This window comes from Mus caroli, unplaced genomic scaffold (genome assembly GCF_978045245.1).
Source record: "Mus caroli unplaced genomic scaffold, Mus_caroli_1 scaffold_15, whole genome shotgun sequence".
Lineage (NCBI taxonomy): Eukaryota > Metazoa > Chordata > Mammalia > Rodentia > Muridae > Mus > Mus caroli.
In genome coordinates this window covers 59,129,715-59,149,816 of record NW_028227270.1, presented here as the reverse complement: position 1 = coordinate 59,149,816, position 20,102 = coordinate 59,129,715, and the positions used below count along the sequence as shown (strand labels likewise).

Here is a 20,102-nt window from a genome sequence, read left to right as displayed (position 1 = left end):
TAGCTTGCTGTATATTGTTTTTATTATATTTAGTAACGGACCTTGAATTCCTATTCTCTCCAATACTTTGTATTTTGTCAAAGGATTTTCAGCATCTAATGAGAGGATCATATTTTTTTTTCCTTTAAGTTTGTTTATATAGTGGATTAAGTTGATAGATGTCCGTTTATAACCATAATCTGTTTCTTCTCCTTCTTCTCCTTCTCCTTCTGCTCCTGCTCCTTCTCCTTCTCCTCCTCCCCTCCCTCCTCCTCCCCTCCCTCCTCCTCCCCTCCCTCCTCCTCCCCCTCCCCCTCCCCCTTCTCATCCCCCTCCCTCCTCCTCCCTCTCCCACCCTCCTCCTCCACTTCCCCCTCTTCTTCTCCTCCTCCTCCTCCTCCTTCTCCTTCTCCTCCTCCTTCTCCTACCCCTCCTTTTTCCCCTCCCCTCCCCTTACCCTCCCCCTCTTCTTCTTCTTCTTCTTCTTCTTCTTCTTCTTCTTCTTCTTCTTCTTCTTGTATTTCTTCATCCTTTTTATTTATTGAAAAGGTGTTGCATTATTGTTAATTCCCTTTTCTGCATTCAATTGTCAAATGGCTTTTTGCCTTTCAGTTTGTTTAGATGACGGATCACATTTATTGATTTACATATGCGGAAACAGCCATGTATCTCATTCTTACATTTGTTTTGCAAATGCTTTGCCTCTATGTTCATAGGAGAAATTGGTGTGACAATTTTTCTTTCTTGAGTTTTTATACTTTTTTAAAAAAGGATAATTATGACCTCATTAAGTGAATGGGCAATATTCCTTCTGTTTTTATTTTGTAGTAAAAAATGGGAAGTACTTGCATTAATTCTTACTTTGAAATATTGTGGAATGTAAGCAAATAAAATAATTTAATAAAAATATTTTTCTTCCCTCCTTAATCTTTTATTGGTGAGATTTCCTTTTAGGTTCATGTTCAAATATTTAAGTTTTCATTTCCAGAATACCTGTAGCTTGAGAATTCTTTATTGATTTTATTTTTACTCTTCAGTGTTGAACTATTTTATTCATTTCCTTTGCTTTTTCTCTCTTCATTAATTCCATCATTTTTCCAATAAGGGGCTCTTTAACATATATTGAGGCTTTTTAAAAGTCTTTGTGTTTCTGCTCTGATGCATTTAGCAGAGCCACTGTAGTAAGTTTTAGGGCTTATTGGAACCTAATACACGGTTGTTGTCATGAAGAAGGGAGAGGCAGAGCCCAACTTAAAGCAGTAAGTAGCCCATGGTGACCTCTCATTGCACAGAGGGGCCTTGAGTTGATACTGGGTGATTTTGTGTTAGCTAAAAAATGCCCAATTCAGAAATCATCATATAGTCTTTTAGGGGAGGGTTTCTGGTGGATATATAAAAGTTTGTAATCAAACAAGAGCCAATGAAAGGTAACATCCATCACTGAGGATCTACCCACCCTTTCTCCTGAATGACAGACTAACACTCACTCCCAACATCTAGAAGAATTACATTTCCTACCACATAAATAAGCTGCACAAAAAGATACTGAAACTAGAAATTATACTTAAATTTTTCTTTTTTTAAAGGATTTTATTTGCACAAGCATTAAAACTGAAAATAAAGTTAATTTAGGAAACATGAGCATTCAGTAGTGAAAGCAAAAGTTACAATACTCATGTCAAATATTTGAAAGCTCCCAGAATTCACATTACAATGTGGATTTTGTGGGACTCAAGAGTTTAACATACTCAATAAATTCTGTTCATTGGAGTGGATGGCACTCCTCTGGAAATAGAGTCTCATGCCACATGCTTTCTTGTGAACATCAGGGTGCTCACACAGTAGGGTATTGGGCCAATGAAGCAATTGCACAGTGGTTGTTCCTGTCTTTGGCAATCATCATATATCCACTCAATCCCCATCGTCTACCCCAGCTGAAAGAAAACATATTTTCCATTAAGTAGAAATGATAACATATGATAGACTTATTACAATAACCAACAAGAGGCCTACATAACAGAAGTATCAGAGAAATCTAAAGGTCTACTCCTGAGTTCAAGAGGTGCCTCAACCATGATGTGAATACTACAGCAAAGAATGAGACTTTCTACCCATATGTGCAATAAAATTAAAAACATGATTTATGCATGAAAAAGTAATGGCACTGACATGAAACTTGTATCCTAGAAACCAGAGTAAGAGTGGAAATTTCACAATAATATATTGTTAGTATGTTCTTAGAGATACAGTGTAGCTTAGAGTTCAATGAGTGGAGATCAACTCCAAAGGCCATTTACAAGCCAGATTTATGTTGTAGTGTGCCTGTAATAAAAGGTTTTGGAACATGGACAGAGGGTATACATGTTGCAAGCTGGCTATCTAGAGTAACTAATAATTCCTAGATCAGCCAGAAACACTGCCTCAATGTGGAAGTTGTGTAATGATTGAGAAAAAATTGACATTAAAATCAGTGCTCTACGCAGGTGCACACATGTGTCCACAGATATGCAGATAGGTAAATAGACCTCATACACTTACATGAAAAAATAAGAATAAACTTTGTTCAACTTAACTGGGTCAATCATTTCTAGGCTGTGTATCAAAATACTGAGTGCAATATTTATTCTCTTCATGAATGCCCTTTTAGGGCATCTAGGCCCTTAAGCACTAAACAATCTCTCTAGCCTTGGGAATTTTAAATATAGAAAGTTTGGCAATTTATACCTGTTCTTGATCAGCCAGTAATTATTGCCATCTGTTTCATTTCCCACATAACCATAGCCAACTATCAAAACTGCATGATTCACAGAACTTGTGCAATTTGGTTCATAATAAACACCTGAGAAATAAAATGGAAGTTGTTATGAGATGCAAAGGATACATGACAGTGAGCAATGCAATAGGGAAGCATGTTCACAGGTCCTGAAATTATATAAACTACAATGGAATAATGAGTTTTATGAATAGTTCTAAATATATATTTTTTCACAGAAAACTGAAAAAAAATCAAAATAGTGATATTTGTTGATAACCATGGTTTACAAGCATATGAGATGACTTCTTGAATCTCATGTCAACTTCAACTTATAGGACATAAATTACTTAATCCAAAGGCTTTGTTATTAGTTGATATCAGATATTCTGTCTCAGTAAATATATAAAAGTTTGACAAAAGTGAGAAGGGTTGAAAATTTAGCTAACCAATAAAGTTTATCATACAGGTGTTCATATCAGGTGAAATTCAGTACTTAGAAATATTATATGGAGATGAGTAAAGTCCAGACACTCAAACATTCACATAATATATTTTAAGTAACAGCTGGTCTGTGAACTTGTCATGGCATAGGGAATATCACAATTTTTTTCTTCATATCTAGAAGGAAATATACTAACCTCTATCATAGAACCTAAAACTACTAGAGGCAACATGAACTCCAGTAGCAATGGGGCCTTTAGTTGCTACAGCATCCATGAGGACATCTTCACTTTCTGGGAGGACCACAAATCCTGTGATTTTAGCAGCAGAATTTTTAGGATTGTACCTGCATAATCCTTCCTTTAAAAGATAAAGAAGTAGAAACTCAGTTACTTCCACTTACAGCCTGGAAAAAAGAGTCAGAACCACAGCATTCTGCACTTTGCAAATGAATAAATTAAAAGGATTATTAAATATAATCCCAGGAAGTAAAATATTACTGTATGATTAGGAACTAAAAATAAGTTCTTTTATCTTCAATAACAACCAATAGGTCTTCATAATCTTAGAAAATTAAGTGTCACAGAGTTGTGAAATATCTGTACAACTGTTTCCATATTCTCCATGTACACACACACACACAAAAGGCCATACTGATACTTTCACGCCAAAATCTTAAACAAAAAATACATGACAACAAGGATATTGAATAACGAGATTCTACCATGTAATCTGAGCTCTGAGATAGTGTACTATCTCTACAATTGTCACTCACTAGAAGCTGAGCTGAAATGACAACATAGGAATTCCACTTACTTTTCCTTCATAAGGGTAGGTTGCCTGAGCCTCCAGACCTCCATTGTGCAAAACGTACTGGAATCCATTGTATGTATTACCCCAATGACAGCCTCTATTGCCTTGAGGCCTAGAACAGTCCACTAGGTTCTGTACACTCAGTGGGATCAGTTTGCCTGTTTTCTTGAACATTTGTCCTTCTATGGCACCAGTCACAGGAAAAGCCCAACAAGAATTACAATTTCTCTAAGAAGAGAAGAAAATATGATCATTCATAAACAAATACTAACTCAAGAAACAATTTGGAAAAGCTAATAATTAAGGAAATTGGGAAACTGGCAGTTGATAGGTCTATAGAAAGAAATGGTCAATCTCCTAGAGGACTTGGATGCAGCTAATATGTACCCGATGCAGTACACACACACACACACACACACACACACACACACACACACACACACCTGAGCAGGAGCTATTGGTTTTATGGGTTATTAATGACAATAGAAGGAGGCATGTGTTCTACAGTGAGAAGAGAATCTAAAAGTTGGAGAATATGTGTGGCAGATTGCAAAGATCAATATATACTGTACAATGTATAAAAATTTCAAGGAAGAAAAAACTATCATTAAAAAATAACTGCAATTCCCTCTACATTCAATTTGAATGCATAAATATATCCTGTTTTGACATTCATGTGGTTTAAGAAGATGAGCATAGCCTGGCAGCGTGGTGCATGCCTTTAATTCTAGAATTTGGGAGGCAGACACATGCAGATCTCTGTGGATTCAAGGCCAGTCTGGTCTCCAAATGAATTCCAGGTCAGCCAGAGTTCTTAAAACAAGAAAACCTGTCTCAAACAAAGAAAACAAGCAAGCAAACAAACAAACAAAATCCCAAAAGGAGGAAGAGCAGAAGAAGATTATGGTGATGAAGAAGAAGAAGAAGAAGAAGAAGAAGAAGAAGAAGAAGAAGAAGAAGAAGAAGAAGAAGAAGAAGAAGAAGAAGAAGAAGAAGAAGAAGAAAGAAGAGAAGGAGGAGGACGGGAAGAAGGAGGAGGAGGAGGAGGAGGAGGAGGAGGAGGAGGAGGAGGAAAGGCATGTGACACTGTCATACCTGATTCCTCACACGAGTCACATAGCCTTCATTTCGCCAATCAACAAATTTGGGCAAAGCATCTTTCCAATACCAAGATTTAGGAAAAGGACTACCAAGTGCACGTTTCCAGATACTTTTTCTTGTTTTGTCAACTGGCAATGTAACACCAAGTACGGTGTTCATAAATTCTTCATCAGTCTTCAAGGAAAAGTATGTAAATTATTATTAAAGAAAAGGGTTCATGTAAAGAATTCAAGAAAACACCGTGTGAAGCAATTCATACCACACTCACCATGTCAGTAAACCCATTTATTCCCATGGTGTAGGTATTCTTCCCTAGGGAATTCTCCCTGTTATGCAGTTTAATCCTTTTTACATTTTCTTCCCATATTGCTCTTCTCAGTACTTCTTCCTCCTGAAGGAGCATATAATGGAAAACAATTCATTATATTTGAATTCCTGCACGAATTGCTGTTGTGGGTGTTAAGAGGCCAAGGAAGAGATATCAGAATACTATGGTCTCACTTTTACATACTGAGGAAAGGAGACTCTGGACATCGTTTGCTCACAATGATTCTTAGTAGGTAAACTCTCAGTGGTGGTGGTGGTTTTAGTGGAGCACCCATGATCTCTCATGTACCTAGACATTTTTACCCTGGGGAATCTCTGGACATTTTCTTGAATACCAACCAGACTGTATAATTTTTCAAAGCTTCCCATCCACTCTTTCCATTCGACATCCAAACTGGGATCAAATGCTGAAACACCTGACATGATTCCCAAGCACAGGATAACCAGAAAGAAAGCAGGAGTCATGTCTCAACCTGAGTATGAAAGAGAAATGAAGATATGTCTGTACCAGTGTTTTAAAAATGTCATCTTACTATGTCCTGAGAAATTAAGCCATTCATGGTTAATAAAATAATTTGTGTTAATACTCCAAACACTTTTCAAAGATCGTAGAAATCCTTGAAAATGTTTTTGAACCATGTCACTCAGTAGTGGTTATTAGACCCATTGTAAAAAGAAAATACTGTACACAGAATTCTAGCATTGTAAACTTTAGGTGTACTCCATCTTGTTTTAGAAAGATATCCATGCACAAGGAGGAAGTAGTTTTTTAAGATATCACTTATAATTTCTACCAAGCAGAACTTCTATCAAGTAGTAATGAGTTTTAATTTCAAGGTGAACTCAAGAGTTGGGTCCATCTATCTTCATATGCCTTTCTCATATATAACAAGTGGTGGGCATGTCTTTAACCTTCTCTTTTTCAGTGAAACAATGTGAAATATTATCTAGAAAGAATGTGGGAATTATTAACTTTCTATTCTTGCCACATAACCCATGGGATTATATAAACAAATTCCTACTCCCTACCTATGTAAGAATGATGTCACTTAAAAAAAATAGGAATCAAAAGTCATGTGAAAAATGGAGTATGATAGCAAGTCAATAATGGGATTTTATATTCTGTATTTGCTGGATTTCTAAATCAATACTTCCCATAGGCCGTGATAGGGACATACCACCTGCTACTGCATATACACCTGTAAATTGAAAACAGTTATGTCTATGGGTTAGTGCAAGGGATGTCTTCAAAGAAAAACAGCTGCAACTCTGTGGACAGAAGCAAACTTTCAGACCAAAAAAAGACTTGACTTTCTCTTTAAATTTTCTACACACCCCCACTCTAACTTCACAGAGGACTAGTGATGCTTAGGCTATATTTTTCTTCTTTTTGATATGCTCGATTCTCCATGGAGTCTCCCAAAGCACCCATCCAAGCCCATTTTCGATTCTGCCATTCACTGGCAGAGCCTTACCTTTCTGGGATGACCACTACTGCCTCAGATCACTCCACAGCTTCAACTCGTTGGAGGATAGTCGGATTCAAGGAACTGGCTCAGCTATAAATCTGTAGGGTTGGACCTGCCCCTACTTTTGATTGGCTGTGTGGGTGACTAGATTAAGCCTCTAGGCACTGGGACTTCAGGCATCATCTGAGATATAATCTGATTGTCCCTTTGACATAGCTGTAGGCTACCTCTGTGGACAGCAGGAAGTGGAATTTGTGAACCTTATCAAAGAAAAGTAGATAGCCCTCCTGTAGGCCTTGGATCACAATGTATTAGATATTTTTGCTTCCTTGATTGGGTTTTCTGTAAAATATATGTGGTGTTGTATCTTATTTTGTTTTATATGTTTTGTTTTTTTTCAGTTTTTATTAGATATTTTCTTCATATTCATTTTTACCATATCCTTTCCATTCTCTTAATTCCTTCAGGATGCTCTGTTTCTCACTACCAATACTACATCATGCTCTTATACTCAGTTACTAAAAAGAGAAAGAAAAGATCGCTAAAACCCTGGAATCTATTGATGTTGAGTAAGCACTGCTGAGCATGCAGCCTGTTTTAGATTGTGACATATTGTCTCTGTCCACTGTAGAAATATGGCTTTCCCTCTCAACAAAGCTATCATGTGTAAATAACTTTTTGACGAGTGTTGGGACCCTTGGCACTTATCCATCTTCTTCATCTTGGGAATTTTGTCTGACTTGAGCTGTCTTGTGCATGCTGTGACAGTCTCTGTGATTTCACATGTGTATCTATTGTATGCTATCTAGGGTCCAGGTTAGTAGACTCTGTTGGTCTTTACATTGGGTTCTTATCCTCTTCAGGGCTTTCAATCCTTTCCTCAACTCTCGATAAGAGACCTAACTTCTATCAGCGGTTTGGATGTGGGTATCTACATCTGTTTCAGTCAGTTTCTGAATAGGACATCTAAAAGAACAGTTATGCTAAGCTACTGTTTATGTGCATAACAGTGTATCATTACTAATGTGAGGTATTGTTCTTTGTCCATGGCTTGGTTTTCATGTTGGGCTGCTTATTGGTTGGCGATTCCTTCAGACTGTGCTCTGTCTTTGTCCCTTCATTTCTTTTAGACAGGACAAATTTCATGTCAAAAGAAGGGTTCTCACCTGAGTAATGTGGAATGGCTAAGAAGCACCAAAAAAAAAATGATAAGTGGATATTAGCCCAGAAGCTTGGAATACCCAAGATACAATTTGCAAAACACATAAAACTCAAGGAGAAGGAAGACCAAAGTGTGGACACTTGGATCCTCTTTAGAAGGGGGAATAAAATTCCTAATGGAAGGAGTTACAGAGACAGAGTGGGAAGCTCAGACTGTTCCAACTAGATATTCATTTCATATACAACCAACAAACCCCAGACACTATTGTGGATGCCAATAAGATCTTTCTGACAGGAACCTGATATAGCTGTCCCCTGAGAGACTCTGCCAGTGCCTGACAAATACAAAAGTGGATGCCCACAGCCATCCATTAGACTGAACACAGGGTTACCAATGAAGGAGGTAAAGAAAGTACCCAAGGAGCTGAAGGAGTTTGCAGTCCCATAGTAGGAAGAACAATATGAACTAACCAGTACCCATAGAGCTCCCTGGGACCAAACTACCAAAGGAAGAAAACACATGGTAGGACGCATGGCTCTAGCTGCATATGTTGCAAAGGATGGCCTAGTCAGTCTTAAATGGGAGGAAAGGCCCTTGGTTCTATGATTGATGATTCTATGCCTCAGTATAAGGGAATGCCAGGGCCATGAAGTGGGCGTGGGTGGGTTGGTGAACAGGGGGGAGGGGGAGGGGACAGGTGGTTTTTAGAGGGAAACTAGGAAAGGGGATAACATTTGAAATGTAAATAAAGAAAATATCAAATAAATTTTTTGGCGGGGTGCATTGGTGTCCTTATCCCTTCTCTGGGGTCCTTCCTGTCTACAAGAAGTGGCCTCTCTACTATGTTAATAGCAGCTTTATTAGTAATATCCAGAAACTGGAAACAATACAGATATCCATCAACAGGCAGATAGATAAAGAAAACATGGTTCATTCACACACCAGAATACTACTCTGCTATTAAAAACTAGGGCATCATAAATTTTACAGGCAAATCGATGGAAGTACAAAATGTCATTCTGAGTGAGGTAATGCAGACCCAAAGGTACATGCATGGTATCATTCCACGGATAAGTGTATATTAGCCAAAAAAGTACAGAATACCTAGGATACAACCTATAGATGAAAAGAAGTTTAACAAGCAGGAAGTTGCAAATGAGGATGCTTCATTCACACCTAGAAGGGGGAAAATAATCATGGAATGCAGGGGGTGTTTTTGGTGGGAAAGAAGAGGGGGTGAGAAAGAGGAAATCCATCAGGTGTGGGGACAGGGCAGGAGAGAATCCCAGAGGTCTAGGAGAATTAATGGAAATATGTAGCTTCTGAGGTAGGAGTTGGGAGGGGGACCATTCAGAAACTACCAGAGTCTTGGGAGGTAAGAGACTCACAGGACCCAATGGAAATGACCTTAGTCAACAACCCCAACAGTGTGGAGAGGGAACTCAAAATGTCTGCCTCTAGTAGATAGACAGCACCTCAAGTGGATGGAAGGTTTATCAATGGACAGTCAAAATATTTGATACACAATTATCCCTGTATAAAAGAATTGCAGTGGCAAAAATGGAGAAGAGAGTGAGGGAAAGGAGGTCCAGTAACCTCCTTGGACACAACTTGGGAACCATCTCATGGGGAGACACCAAGGCCTAATATTATTACTGTGCTATGATGTGCTTACAGGCAGGAGCCTAGCATGGCTGTCCTCAGAGAGACCCTAACAACAGATGACTGAGCCAAAGGCAGACACTCCAACACAATCATTGAACTGATTTTATGGTTGAATTAGGGGAAGGATTGAAGAAGCTGAAAGGGTGGACAACTTCATATGAAGACCTGCAGTGTCAACTAATCTGGCATCCTGGGAGCTCCCGGAGACTGCGCCTCCAACTATATAGCATATGCAGGCTGTTGCAAGGCCCTGGACATGTACAGGAGAGGATTGACTGGTCTGGCATCAGTGGGAGAAGATATGCCTAATTCTTGAGAGATGTGGGGTCCCAGGGAATGGGGATGCCTTGTGGGGGTTGTGGAAAGCACTCACTCAGAGGCAAGGGGGAGGAGGGATGTTAGGAACTGTGAGAGGGATACTGGGAGGCAGGGCAATGGCTGGAAGGAAAGTAATTTGAAAAAAAACAATGATAAAGAACTAAAGACTATGAGGAGGGTATAACAGTAACTCTTTCCTCCCCTTCTGCACTGGAAGTGTTTCACATAGATCTCATATACCATATTTTTTACCAAGCATAGAAGGCTGAATTCACACTGTTATCTGAATTTTCTTGCTGATCTCTAGAGGCATCTACTATTTTCTACCTTACAAATATATAGACCCATTCTTCAAACTGTAACATATACTACTAACATACTCCTTTACTAGAATAATTTAGCTGTAGGAGGAAAATGGTCAGAATACATGGAGACATCTGAGGTTTTTTATAATCTGGTAATTACAGTGAACTCTAGCTTAGAACCTTTAACTGATGAACTATCACTCTGTGTTTCACAGAGCAATGATTTTGGACATTGGGTCAGGTACTCTCTGAGCTCCAAAAAGAAGATGTAATCATCAGGAAAGAACTAGTCAACAGGAAAAGCCTTAGGCCAAAACATTCTACTCCTTCTGAGACGCACCTTCCCAAGTGCCTCCACGTAGACATAAAGAGGACAAAGTTCTTCCTTCTCTATGTCTCTACCTTCTTTACACTCTTTTACTTCTATATCTTTCTAACTGACATGTCCTTCACCTGTTCAAAGTCAGCAGAGAAAAATTACACAGCAGAGATATTCCTTCAATATAGTATTTATTTGTGAATATGTCATAAGTAATGTTCTCTACGTTCTAAAATCAAGACCAGGAATCATGGGCACTTCACAACCTCAGATGCCTAGCTGCTGCTCTGCCTCCCTCACCAAAAGGAGGCACTTTATCTGAAGCGATGAACAAGCTATCCTTGGCACCAAGGTGATTCTCTAGTACCAAGATGACCCCATGTTTATTTCAGAGTGCTTGGAAATGTGGACTGAAATCTGCTATCCATTTAGTATGGCCACACTAGATGTGTCTTTAAATTATACACACTTTATTCACACTAACATTCCCTATAATATCATACTAATGTAAATGTTAAACAACTCTCACCCAGAGGGAACAATTGAATAGGAATGCTCTTGCATAGTTTTCTACATTGCAAGCCTGATCTCCATCTTCTGTGAAAGTCCTTTATTTATGCTCGGCTTAGGGGATGTTATTGATGGAATTCCAGTTGGTCCAGTGGTTGCCAGACAGGCTGTATGTGCCCAGTGACAGTGCTGAAAGTTGAGTGGTCACACATTAGATTCCATTCCTTTTGCAGATGGGTATCATTATACAGGCCAGGGAATTCATGTCATGGTGGCACAGCTATGTTATCATACAGAATAGCTTCATAGTTCCATTTTGATGTTGTTGCTCCTGTAGCTTAGTCCTTTCATTGGGCAGTAGCTTTGCACTATCTGAACTCAAAGCTTAAGGTTGGTTTACTAGCACAGCATTCAGGTCTTAGAAATATCTCATTAGCCTATCAAAAATATATCCTGGGCTAGGCTCATATCTGAGCTGTTTGGTGGCTTGCCTGGACCAAATCTTCTGAGGCCTAGATCTTCCAGAACTGCCTGCTGACAAACTTCTATCTCACATGAGATAAATAATTTCTAGTCATAAGATATGGTTCCTGAGTTAACCCAGATGATTTAAGTTATGTTCCTTATATTTATGGAAAGAGAATACCCAGTCATATGCTAGGACAATGTGTGCTTCTGGTTAGTAACACTTTATATTACTCCATCATTTTTTGACTCATTGGTTCACACACAGACAAAAGCTATGGCGACTCATAACAGTAGACAACATCCTCTCTTACCTCTAGACTTCCCCTAAATCTACATAAAGCACTGAAAAACACAAGAAGCTCAGATGACACAAGGACCTTTATAGCCCAACCTTCCAAATGCCACCTCAAACCTCCTCCCCAAACCTAAAACAACACAATCAAGTCTAACATAGCAACACCCAATTTTAACAGTATCATTTTGGCTTCTATTGATAGGCTAGATGTCATGGAAAAAGAAATAATGGGAGTGAAAGGATTTGTTTCACAATACACAGTTTATCATTGAGGAAAGCCAAGGCTTGGACCTCAACTCATCGGTCTGAGTTAGCAGCTATGTCCGAATGCCAAGTACTGACATTACCTCAGACTCATGCTCATCTGCCTTATTTAAAGCCCAGCTCCAACTTTGTAGATGTTTTTACCCCTAGTGAGCTGGGAACTTCCATGTCATTTAATAGTCAGAAAAAAATGCCCAAAGGTCATGGCCACAGGCTAATCTGATGGAAGCGATTTCAAATGTATTTCTCTTTCTCATGTATATTCAGTTGACAACTAATATTAGCCACCTTATAGCTGGGTTGGCAATGGTAATTCTGATAGCTTGAATCATGAAAAGTTTTTCATTGTACTTCAACTCTGTCAGATACTTTTTCCAAGTAAGATTCTCTGGATTGGCATTTGTGATGTCTTAGAACAGGAAAAACTTTGCTTAAGCCCTTCTGAAGTTCCATTGAGAAGTCAGATGCTGTTGTGATGGGTTTTCTCTTGTTTGTGATTCCTGGCTTTTCTCTTGTAGCTTTCAATACCTTTTCTTTGTTTTGTTTATTTACTGTTTTAAATATGTTTCCTTTTTTGTGTCTTCTGCTTGCTTCTTGTATAAGAATGGTGTATCATTTCTTAGTTTGGGAATTTGGGGAAGGTTTTTCTATGATATTGGTGAGACACTAGTCTATGTTATTTGCCTGCTTCTATGCTTATGATTCATAAATAATCTGTTTTTAATGCCTTCCAAAGTTATACATGTACCTTTGTTTTTGTTGGCTTGCATGTTTTGTTTGTTTTAAAAAAATATTTTTTTCCTTGGTGGTCTAAATTCTCTATTTTATCGTCAGGCCTGATATTTTGACTCATATTGATCTTTTTACTGGTAAGACTTTCCATATGAGTACAGTGTTCTTACTTTCATTTTATTGCTCATTTCCAATTTAATGTAAAACAAAGCACATACCAAAGGAAAGCAAAATTGCTGGAAAGGGCATATTTCCCTGATGCAACTCTTTTACGATGGCCTATATCTAGGCTAGAGTGAAAATATTGGTGTGGCTGAGTCCAAGTACCTTTAAATTATGAAAGCAAAAGATTGAAGTGTTTTTATGTTAGGTCATTATTTGTCAGCCTCTGAATTCAAATATGTTTTGTCTGTCTTACTTATTTATACTATTGCTGTGATGAAACACCAAGATCAGGAAATCTTTAGGAGTCAAGGGTTTATTTAGCTTATTCTTCCACATCACAGTTCAATATTAAAATATGACAGAACAGGAACTCAAGACAGGAACTAGGAGGCCATAGCTGTTGTGGAAGGAATGGAGGAATGTTACTTATTCAGGTGATCATCCTAGCTTGCTCATCCTGCTTTCTTATAGAACCCAAGAATACAGGATCAAGGACAGAACATAATCAGCTGGATCCTACAACATCAAGAAGTAATTAAAAAATACACTACAGCTGGATCTTTTGGAGGCATTTCCTCAACTGAGGATTCCTTCTTTCACATTATTCCAGGCATTGTCAAATTGACAGAAAAACAGCTGGCACAACTGACCACTTCTCATCTTGACAAACACATGATTGGTAAGCCATAACTTTTTCTTTCTTTTCTTTCCCATATCACACATTAATATTACCATCCAAAAATGTAAGCTTCCTACATTTAAAAAAAATTGAAGCAGTTAAAATTTAGTCTCTTAAAAATATTTTTGAAAAATTATTCTCACAAGTATGATCTGCTATAAAAAATTAAGTACTTTATTATTTTGAGAGGGAAGAACCAGGGTATAGTCAATCTTAAAGCAAATCTGAACTCCTAAAATGAAAATGACTCTATGTCTAAATATCCTCTGGCATCCTATTAAGGTCTTAGGTGACTTTTCAGGCTCTGCTCTCTTCAGCCCACACAGGTTGTCTTCTTGGATAGAGCCATCTGAAGCCTGGTATTGGTCTTGGTGGTCATCGTATGGTACTGGCATCTCCAGAATTGCTTTGGTTCCTTGCTGCAACTGGAATGAACTTCCATCAGTAGCTTCATGTATGCTCTTTTCAGGGACAGCAGCCTTGTCACACAATGGTAACCCTCATCTGATCTCTGCTACCTCTTCATATCTTCAAAACCATTAGCACCTTGGTGTTTCTTACATTAGCAAGTTTGGCTGCCTTGAGGAAGTACAACCGTGGCTGCTTATGTAGCATAGCTCCTGTGTGTTGACTCCTAAGCAACACTTCCAAGAAATTTTCACCTCAATCATGCTGGTCTCTTCTTAGTCATGATTGATTCTTTAGCCCAGACTGTTGAGCATCCTGTGTTCCAGCTAAGCAAAGATTTTAATTTAATGGATTTGTTCTCTTGTTAATCACAGCCAATTATGCAGCTCCAGGTTTCTAGATACTACAGATTCTTCCCCCAAAATGCCAAATAGAGTCTTTTCTCTTAAACTTCAGAAGCTGTATATCTGTTATCTGCATCCCTCTCAACATTCTTATTTACTGAGCTTATACAAAAGATGTCACTGAGCTCTCATCTCTCAATGGTTCTTGTTGCTTATAGTTCTAAATCCTCCCAAAATACTCCCAAAGGCACATTGCCAGGTCTGTCAGAGTAGTACCCCACTGTTCTGATAGCATCTTGTCTTAGTTAGTGTATCAACTTCTGTGATAAATTGCCATAAACATGTAAACACAAATATTATATATATATATATATATATATATATATATATATATATATGCGCAGATGATATGATAATTTCCCTAAGTTAATTCCTCTATAAACTCATGCAGTTGATAAACACTTTCAGCAAAGAACAAGGAGAAAAATTTTACCTATGTAAATCAGGGTTCTCCTCAAATATAAATGACCAATTAATGGAAAATGTAATAAGAGAAACCATACCTTTCACAGTAGTGCCTTCCCAGATAGAAAGTATGCGAGTAGCTCTGAACAAGCAAGAGAAAGACATAAATGAGAATATCTTCAAGTCTTTGAACCAAAATAATGAAGAAGATATAAGATAAAGATATCTCTCATATGTGTGAATAGGTAGGATTAAAACAATGAAATTGTTCATCCTTCTAAAGGCAATATCCAGATTCAATGTAGCCTATACCAAAATTCGTAGATAATTCTTCACAGACCTTCAAAGGAAAACAGTCCATAGTAATGAAACAACCACAGGGAATATCATAATCACTGACCTAAAATTTTACTACAAACTATAGGGGAAAAGAAAACATGGTGGTTGTGTTAGAAAATAGACATGTAGGTCCATATATAGATTCACAGAGCTACGGACAGTGAATTTTTTTAAAAATGACAGAAATACACATGAGGTTAAAAAAAATCCCATCTCCTTCAACAAATAATTCTTGTTAAATTGTTTGGCTGTCTGTAGAAGACTCCAAATAGATCCATACTCATCACCATGTATAAAAATGCAACTCCAAATGGATCAAAGTCCTCAACATGGAATCAGATACAATGTATCTCATAGACGAGAAAGTGAATGCATTGACATAGGAGAAGATTTGAACAGATCACAGTTATCACTGGTACTAACACCAAAAATTAACATGTGGGAAATCATGAAACTGACAAACCTCATTATGCAAAGTAGCAACCTCCAAAGTATCAAAAGTTTTTTAGTGCTACTCATCCAGTAGAGGACTAATCTCCAAAATATATAAGGGACTAAAAAAACTATCAAGAAACAAATAAGCCACCCAGGCAGTGTTGGCACCTGCCCTTAATCCCACCACTTGGGAGGCAGAAATCGGTAGATTTCTGAGTTCCAGGCCAGTCTGGTCTATAGAGTGAGTTCCAGGACAGTCAGGGTTATACAGAGAAACACTGTCTAAAAAAAGTAAAAAACAAAACAAAAGCAAAAACAAGAAGACAAAAAGAAAACCTAAAAAACAAACCAAATAAACCTATTTTGTAATGGGGAATGTACATATATATGTGTGTGCGTGTATATATATATAATGAGTACATATATATGTGTGTACATATATATATATATATACCTTCCAGTTCTTTTTTTTAATTTTTAATATTTTTTATTACATATTTTCCTCAATTACATTTCCAATGCTATCCCAAAAGTCCCCCATACCCCCCCCCCAATTCCCTACCCACCCATTCCCATTCTTTTGGCCCTGGCATTCCCCTGTATTGCGGCATATAAAGTTTGCAAGTCCAATGGGCCTCTCTTTCCAGTGATGGCTGACTAGGCCATCTTTCGATACATATGCAGCTAGAGACAAGAGCTCCGGGGTACTGGTTAGTTCATCATGTTGTTCCCCCTATAGGGTTGCAGATCCCTTTAGCTTCTTGGGTACTTTCTCTAGCTTCTCCATTGGGAGCCCTGTGATACATCCAATAGCTGACTGTGAGCATCCACTTCTGTGTTTGCTAGGCCCCCGCATAGTCTCACAAGAGACAGCTATATCTGGGTCCTTTCAGCAAACTCTTGCTAGTGTATGCAATGGTGTCAGCGTTTGGAAGCTGATTATGGGATGGATCCCTGGATAAGGCAGTCTCTAGATGGTCCATCCTTTCATCACAGCTCCAAACTTTGTCTCTGTAACTCCTTCCATGGGTGTTTTGTTCCCAATTCTAAGAAGGGGCATAGTGTCCACACTTTGGTCTTCATTCTTCTTGAGTTTCATGCGTTTAGCAAATTGTATCTTGTATCTTGGGTATCCTATGTTTTGGACTAATATCCACTTATCAGTGAATATATATTGAGTGAGTTCCTTTGTGATTGTGTTACCTCACTCAAGATGATGCCCTCCAGGTCCATCCATTTGCCTAGGAATTTCATAAATTCATTCTTTTTAATAGCTGAGTAGTACTCCATTGTGTAAATGTACCATATTTTCTGTATCCATTCCTCTGTTGAGGGGCATCTGGGTTCTTTCCAGCTTCTGGCTATTATAAATAAGGCTGCTATGAACATAGTGGAGCATGTGTCCTTCTTACCGGTTGGGGTTGGGACATCTTCTGGATATAAGCCCAGGAGAGGTATTGCTGGATCCTCAGGTAGTACTATGTCCAATTTTCTGAGGAACCGCCAGACTGATTTCCAGAGTGGTTGTACAAGCTTGCAATCCCACCAACAATGGAGGAGTGTTCCTCTTTCTCCACATCCTCGCCAGCATCTGCTGTCACCTGAATTTTTGATCTTAGCCATTCTGACTGGTGTGAGGTGGAATCTCAGGGTTGTTTTGATTTGCATTTCCCTGATGATTAAGGATGTTGAACATTTTTTCAGGTGCTTCTCTGCCATTCGGTATTCCTCAGGTGAGAATTCTTTGTTCAGTTCTGAGCCCCATTTTTTCATGGGGTTATTTGATTTTCTGGAGTCCACTTTCTTGAGTTCTTTATATATATTGGATATTAGTCCCTTATCTGATTTAGAATAGGTAAAGATCCTTTCCCAATCTGTTGGTGGGTTTTTGTTTTTTTTGTTTTTGTTTTTGTCTTATTGATGGTGTCTTTTGCCTTGCAGAAGCTTTGCAGTTTCATGAGGTCCCACTTATCAATTCTCGATCTTACAGCACAAGCCATTGCTGTTCTATTCAAGAATTTTTCCCCTGTGCCCATATCTTCAAGGCTTTTCCCCACTTTCTCCTCTATAAGTTTCAGTCTCTGGTTTTATGTGAAGTTCCTTGATCCACATAGACTTGACCTTAGTACAAGGAGATAGGAATGGATCGATTCACATTCTTGTACATGTTTACAACCAGTTGTGCCAGCACCATTTGTTGAAAATGCTGTCTTTCTTCCACTGGATGGTTTTAGTTCCCTTGTCGAAGATCAAGTGACCTTAGGTGTGTGGGTTCATTTCTGGGTCTTCAATTCTATTCCATTGGTCTACTTGTCTGTCACTATACCAGTACCACGCAGTTTTTATAACAATTGCTCTGTAGTAAAGCTTTAGGTCCGGCATGGTGATTCCACCAGAGGTTCTTTTATCCTTGAGAAGAGTTTTTGCTATCCTAGGTTTTTTGTTATTCCAGATGAATAAGGACATCTACACATGTAAACTGAAAACAGATTCACCCAGTGATTATGTGTAAGAAACAATCTCTATTGATTAGGTGATGACAACAATGGTTACTTCTGTTTAAGGACCAGCTGTCTCTCTCAGTGGACAGACCCACACCTTGACTTAATGAGAACCTATACAAATCTGAACCCAGAAGGTATCTCATTTTTCTGAATTCTCCACCCAGCTCCACCCCTACACAACAGGGCTGCTGAGGTAGAAAAGCTATTATCATTGCTCAGGAGATTTCTGATTCTTCATGGAATCTCTCAAGCCTCAATCCAGTGTCATTTTTCTATTCTGCCTTGGCACAGGTAGGGCTTCACCATCTATGATCACCACAGTTTTGTTGGATTTAACAGCTCTTCAGAGGTTGCTGAGATTCAAAGATCTGGTCTAGGAACACATCATTCAGGCTATAAAATGCAAGTATCATATTACTTGTCCTCTCCTCACAATCAGGCCCTTCTTTTCACTGGCTATGTCATTGACTTGCTTAGCTCTCTAGGCACTGGAAATTCAGGCTCTTTCAGAGATATAATCTTAGCCTGTCTCTGTGAGGTAGATGGGTTCTTCCTCTGCATACAGTGGGGAGCTAAGTTTGTAAGCCTTGTCAGAAGTAATTAGATAGGAATCCTGTAGGCCTTGTATCACATTATACCTAACACTTTTCTTTTTGTTTATTTCTTGGAGAAGCTATGTGATACTGTAGCAGATAAGAATGGGAGTTTTGCCGGGCGTTGGTGGCGCACGCCTTTAATCCCAGCACTCGGGAGGCAGAGGCAGGCGGATTTCTGAGTTCGAGGCCAGCCTGGTCTACAAAGTGAGTTCCAGGACAGCCAGGGCTATACAGAGAAACCCTGTCTCGAAAAACAAAACAACAAAAAAAAAAAAACAAAAAAACAAAAAAAAAGAATGGGAGTTTTTCCTTACTATCCCTGACATGGAGTTATTCAGTATATTCTATTTTGTATGTACTCAACAGCTATAGTGTGATCTTGTATGAACACAGGCCTTGGGAGCTTCTGTTAACTTCTGTAAGGGTATAACACAGCTGTATCTCACAATAATATTTAGGAAAAATTGACCTCCCCCAAAGAGGATAGTGATGTTCAGTGCTGAACCCTAATGGGAAAATTATGGTCTAGAGTAAGGGGGTCTCTTGAAACTCCCTGTCTTTTCTTTGGGGGATTAAAATGAGCAACTATCTAGAATCATGTCTTAAGTGTAACTCTCATATTAATAACACAGGCATCAACTGGTAGTTGCTACAGGGACTCCACATTCATCCACTTATTAGTGCATTTGATGGCTTCCTGAGATCAGGGAGAAATATGTGATACTTGTCTTCCCTATACCCTTCATTCCTCAATGAGCATACAAATCTAAGACTGATCAAAATATTGTTTAATGTAGCTAAAATAAGAAGGATATTTTATGACCACAGAAGTTTAATTTAGAGAAAGTGAGAAGCATAGTAAGAAGCATCAACACTTATTGTGTTACCCAAGTGCCAACAGATGTGTGAGTTTACTTCTGGGTCTTCAGTTTTATTACATTGATCAACCTTTCTGTTTCTGTACCAATTCTGTGCAGTTTTTATCACTATTGCTTTGTGGTGCAGCTTGAGATCAGAGATGGTGATTTCCCTGGAAGTTTTCTTATTGTTGAGAATTGTTCTGGCTAGCCTGGTGTTTTGGTTTTTCCATATCAAGTTGAGAATTGCTCTTTTCATGCGTGTGAAGAATTGTGTTGTAATTTTCAGGGGAGATAGTATGGACTCTTTAGATTACTTTTGGTAAGATGACAACTTTTACTATGTTAATGCTATGAATCCATGAGCATTGGAGATCGTTTAGCTTC

The 20,102-nt window shown here is 38.5% G+C and overlaps 1 protein-coding gene across 2 annotated transcripts; it reads right to left on the bottom strand.

The window, feature by feature from the left end:
- Positions 1-1,813: 1,813 nt before the first annotated feature.
- Positions 1,814-5,881, bottom strand: LOC147000946 (cathepsin Q-like). Of its 2 annotated transcripts, XM_085830742.1 has the most exons (8): positions 5,756-5,881; positions 5,358-5,480; positions 5,176-5,263; positions 5,084-5,145; positions 3,992-4,216; positions 3,373-3,535; positions 2,704-2,818; positions 1,814-1,913 (listed from the first exon to the last, which is right to left on the bottom strand). In XM_085830742.1, the coding sequence occupies exons 1-8, from the start codon at positions 5,879-5,881 to the stop codon at positions 1,814-1,816; spliced, it is 1,002 nt and encodes a 333-aa protein (XP_085686868.1). The 2 variants fall into 2 exon arrangements, with proteins under 2 accessions (XP_085686868.1, XP_085686867.1); XM_085830741.1 differs by having other exon boundaries at positions 5,084-5,263.
- Positions 5,882-20,102: the final 14,221 nt, after the last annotated feature.